Source organism: Oncorhynchus kisutch, linkage group LG15, assembly GCF_002021735.2.
Source record: "Oncorhynchus kisutch isolate 150728-3 linkage group LG15, Okis_V2, whole genome shotgun sequence".
NCBI lineage: Eukaryota > Metazoa > Chordata > Actinopteri > Salmoniformes > Salmonidae > Oncorhynchus > Oncorhynchus kisutch.
In genome coordinates this window covers 10,226,380-10,232,018 of record NC_034188.2, presented here as the reverse complement: position 1 = coordinate 10,232,018, position 5,639 = coordinate 10,226,380, and the positions used below count along the sequence as shown (strand labels likewise).

Sequence of the window (5,639 nt, the reverse complement as noted above, 5' to 3'; positions counted from 1 at the left end):
ATGCATTCTGCTCCATTTTAAAGTACTGTATATACATTCTGCTCCATTTTAAAGTACTGTATATGCATTCTGCTCCATTTTAAAGTACTGTGTATACATTCTGCTCCATATTAAAGTACTGTATATACATTCTGCTCCATATTAAAGTACTGTGTATACATTCTGCTCCATATTAAAGTACTGTATATGCATTCTGCTCCATTTTAAAGTACTGTGTATACATTCTGCTCCATTTTAAAGTACTGTATATACATTCTGCTCCATTTTAAAGTACTGTATATACATTCTGCTCCATTTTAAAGTACTGTGTATACATTCTGCTCCATTTTAAAGTACTGTATATACATTCTGCTCCATTTTAAAGTACTGTATATACATTCTGCTCCATTTTAAAGTACTGTGTATACATTCTGCTCCATATTAAAGTACTGTGTATACATTCTGCTCCATATTAAAGTACTGTATATACATTCTGCTCCATATTAAAGTACTGTGTATACATTCTGCTCCATATTAAAGTACTGTATACACATTCTGCTCCATTTTAAAGTACTGTGTATACATTCTGCTCCATATTAAAGTACTGTGTATACATTCTGCTCCATATTAAAGTACTGTATATACATTCTGCTCCATATTAAAGTACTGTGTATACATTCTGCTCCATATTAAAGTACTGTGTATACATTCTGCTCCATATTAAAGTACTGTGTATACATTCTGTTCCATATTAAAGTACTGTGTATGCATTCTGCTCCATTTTAAAGTACTGTGTATACATTCTGCTCCATTTTAAAGTACTGTGTATACATTCTGCTCCATATTAAAGTACTGTGTATACATTCTGCTCCATTTTAAAGTACTGTATATACATTCTGCTCCATTTTAAAGTACTGTGTATACATTCTGCTCCATATTAAAGTACTGTGTATACATTCTGCTCCATATTAAAGTACTGTGTATACATTCTGCTCCATTTTAAAGTACTGTATATACATTCTGCTCCATTTTAAAGTACTGTGTATACATTCTGCTCCATATTAAAGTACTGTGTATACATTCTGCTCCATTTTAAAGTACTGTATATATATTCTGCTCCATTTTAAAGTACTGTGTATACATTCTGCTCCATTTTAAAGTACTGTGTATACATTCTGCTCCATTTTAAAGTACTGTATATACATTCTGCTCCATATTAAAGTACTGTGTATACATTCTGCTCCATTTTAAAGTACTGTGTATACATTCTGCTCCATATTAAAGTACTGTGTATACATTCTGCTCCATTTTAAAGTACTGTATATACATTCTGCTCCATTTTAAAGTACTGTATATGCATTCTGCTCCATTTTAAAGTACTGTATATATATTCTGCTCCATTTTAAAGTACTGTATATACATTCTGCTCCATTTTAAAGTACTGTATATGCATTCTGCTCCATTTTAAAGTACTGTATATACATTCTGCTCCATATTAAAGTACTGTATATACATTCTGCTCCATATTAAAGTACTGTTTATACATTCCGCTCCATTTTAAAGTACTGTATATGCATTCTGCTCCATTTTAAAGTACTGTATATGCATTCTGCTCCATATTAAAGTACTGTATATGCATTCTGCTCCATTTTAAAGTACTGTATATGCATTCTGCTCCATTTTAAAGTACTGTGTATACATTCTGCTCCATATTAAAGTACTGTATATGCATTCTGCTCCATTTTAAAGTACTGTATATGCATTCTGCTCCATTTTAAAGTACTGTATATGCATTCTACTCCATATTAAAGTACTGTGTATATATTCTGCTCAATACTAAAATATACACACTGAATTGTACCTTAGAACAGAAGCCCTCACACATCCTACACATCAGGTTTCTGTTTAAACAACTGCAGTTTGACTTCTAGCCAACACTGCACACTTTTCACACTATTTTGTTATATTACAGCCTTATTGTAAAATTGAATAATACAGTACCCCATAATGACAAAGCGAAAACAGGTTTTTAGACATTTTTTGCATTCAAAATGTAAAACAGAAATACCTTATTTACATAAGTGTTCAGACCCTTTGCTATGAGACTCAAAATTCAGGTGCATCCTGTTTCCATTGATCATCCTTGAGCGAGAGAGAGAGAGAGAGAGAGAGAGAGAGAGAGAGAGAGAGAGGGAGAGAGAGAGAGAGAGAGCGAGGGGGAGCGAGAGAGAGAGAGAGAGAGAGAGAGAGAGAGAGAGAGAGAGAGAGAGAGAGAGAGAGAGAGAGAGAGAGCAAGAAAGAGAAGTGGGGGCAGTGGGGCCCTTGGTTAGCTAAATGAACTGCGTTTAGAAATGTCTTTGCGGTGGGGATGCTCGTGGTGGGGATGCTCGCGGTGGGGATGCTCTCGGTGGGAATGCTCGTGGTGGGGATGCCCGTGGTGGGGATGCTCTCGGTGGGGATGCTCGCAGTGGGGATGCTCGTGCTGGGGATGCTCGCAGTGGGGATGCTCACGGTGGGGATGCTCGCAGTGGGGATGCTCACGGTGGGGATGCTTGCAGTGGGGATGCTCGCGGTGGGGATGCTCGTGGTGGGGATGCTTGCGATGGCTAGTTAAATGAAACAGTCAGGATCAGGGTGGAGCCTGCCTGCTAGCCATCTACACCCCATGGGTCTTCTCTTTTTAAAATTTGTATGTTTCATTTTGTTTTAACAGAAATACCTTATTTACATAAGTATTCAGACCCTTTTGTTATGAGACTCAACATTTAGCTCAGGTGCATCCTGTTTCAATTTATAATCCTTGAGATGTTTCTACAACATGTTTGGAATGGTACCTATGCTAAATTCAATTGATTAGACATGATTTGCATAGGCACACACCTGTCTATATAAGGTCCCACAGTTGACAGTGCATGTCAGAGCAAAAACCAAGCCATGAAGTTGAAGGAATTGTCCGTAGATCTCCCAAAGAGGATTGTGTCGAGGCACAGATCTAGGGAAGCGTACCAAGCGTACCAGCATTGAAGGTCCCCAAGAACACAGTTGCCTCCATCATTCTTAATTGGAAGAAGTTTGGAACCACAAGACACTTCCTAGAGCCGCACGGCCAAACTGAGCAATCGGGGGAGAAGGGCCTTGGTCAGGGAGGTGACCAAGAACCTGATGGTCAATCTGAAAGAGCTCCAGAGTTCCTCTTTGGTGATGAGAGAACCTTCCAGGAGGACAACCATCTCTGCAGTACTCCACCAATCAGGCCTTTATGGTAGAGTGGCCAGACGGAACTTGAACCTGATCGAACATCTCGGAGAGACCTGAAAATAGCTGTGTAGCGACGGTCCCCATGCAACCTGACAGAGTTTGAGAGGATCTGAAGAAAATAATGGGAGAAACTCCCCAAATACAGATGTGCCAAGCTTGTAGCATCGTACCCAAGGAGACTCGAGGCTGTAATTGTTGCCAAAGTTACGTAAATGTGATTTTCTGTTGTTGTTGCTGCTAACATTCTAAAAACCTATTTTTTCTTTGTCATTATGGGGTATTGTGATGTCATTATGGGATATTGTGATGTCATTATGGGGTATTGTGATGTCATTATGGGGTATTGTGTGTAGAATGATGAGAAAATAAAACACAAGTTTAATCCATTTTTGAATAACGCTGTAACGTAACAAAATCTGGAAAAAGTCGAGGGGTCTGAATACTTTGCAAATACACTCTATACTCAGGCATGCCTTGAGGAGCCAATGCTGTCGAATGAAATCTCTTTTTGAGCCGCTGTAGTGATTCTTTAGCGTTTAAAGGGGGGAGGAGGGGGTGGGGGTCAGCTCCAACCTAATGTCTTATGTAAGATAAGTACTAATGGAGTGATGTCCAAAAGTATATCATATCTCACGCTTTTCAAACTAGACTGTTGTTGTTTCAAAAGCATGATGCATAAGACCCCACCTCAGGGTCCAGAGAAGTGCACTAGAAAGGGAATAAGGTTCTCTCCGCCTCTCTGTGCCCATTGACTCATCACTCTACTCAATAGTGTTAAGGTTTTTAAGATTTCAATCTGAGTGAAATTAGAGCGTGACTATTGGATTTTAGTTCATCAGTCGAACCAGATGGATTCTTTATAATAGATGATGTTACCAATCTTTACAATCCGGCGCTGCTGAACAGATCAATAGCCAATCCATATTAACTGGGTCATTGGGGCAAACACACACACATGGTCCGTTAGTACACACTCTGATTCTAAACAGTTGTTATCTTTAGATAGCAGAGCCACCACTGAAGATGAGAGATAGCAGAGCCACCACTGAAGACGAGAGATAGCAGAGCCACCACTGAAGACGAGAGATAGCAGAGCCACCACTGAAGAGGAGAGATGGCAGAGCCACCACTGAAGAGGAGAGATAGCAGAGCCACCACTGAAGAGGAGAGATAGCAGAGCCACCACTGAAGAGGAGAGATGGCAGAGCCACCACTGAAGACGAGAGATAGCAGAGCCACCACTGAAGAGGAGAGACAGCAGAGCCACCACTGAAGAGGAGAGATAGCAGAGCCACCACTGAAGACGAGAGATAGCAGAGCCACCACTGAAGAGGAGAGATAGCAGAGAGACAGAATCTGTCACCATGCCCTGCTGTTCCAGCCCTCTAACCCTGCTCAGGGACTCTCTACGGGGCCAGAGACAACGTGACAAGGACCTCCGGACCCTGGTCTCCAACCTGACCCTACCAAGGTCTCCCCAAGACCACTAACCGATACTTCCCTGGCAACTCCATCAAGACCACTAACCGATACTTCCCTGGTAACTCCATCAAGACCACCAAGTACTCTTTCTGGTTCTTTATTCCTCTGAACCTCTGGGAGTAGTTGCACAGATTTGCTAACGTCTACTTTGTGGGGCTGGCCTTGTTGAACCTTGTGTCTGCCGTGGAGGCCTTTCAACCGGAGGTTGCTCTGATTCCTATATGTGTCATATGGCCTTGTTGAACCTTGTGTCTGCCGTGGAGGCCTTTCAACCGGAGGTTGCTCTGATTCCTATATGTGTCATATTAACCTTGACGGCCCTGAAGGATGGATGGGAGGACTACAGGACGTATCGGTCTGACAGGAGGATCAACTATACATCCTGTCTGATATACAGCAGGTAAACTCAACCATACATCCTGTCTGATATACAGCAGGTAAACTCAACCATACATCCTGTCTGATATACAGCAGGTAAACTCAACCATACATCCTGTCTGATATACAGCAGGTAAACTCAACCATACATCCTGTCTGATATACAGCAGGTAAACCCAACCATACATCCTGTCTGATATACAGCAGGTAAACTCAACCATACATCCTGTCTGATATACAGCAGGTAAACTCAACCATACATCCTGTCTGATATACAGCAGGTAAACCCAACCATACATCCTGTCTGATATACAGCAGGTAAACTCAACCATACATCCTGTCTGATATACAGCAGGTAAATATTGCTATAGTGGTACAGTAATCAAAAAAAGTTTTTCGGGTTGATGTGCTTTTGCATCATATTTACATTATTGTTCTTGACAGTAATACATGTTGGTAAGGGTTTTGCAGTCTCACATTGTATTTAGGGCGGCAGGTAGCCTAGTGGTTAGAGCATTGGGCCAGTAACCAGCAGGTAGCCT

General features: G+C 41.1%; 1 protein-coding gene across 1 annotated transcript in view; it reads left to right on the top strand.

The window, feature by feature from the left end:
- The first annotated feature begins 2,347 nt into the window (after positions 1-2,347).
- LOC116353675 (probable phospholipid-transporting ATPase VB) overlaps positions 2,348-5,639 on the top strand; it is a 42,838-nt gene continuing 39,546 nt past the window's right edge. Inside the window, 3 exon segments of the mRNA XM_031791339.1 lie at positions 2,348-2,566; positions 4,720-4,923; positions 4,998-5,119. Of these exon segments, the coding sequence (XP_031647199.1) occupies positions 2,348-2,566; positions 4,720-4,923; positions 4,998-5,119 (545 nt within the window).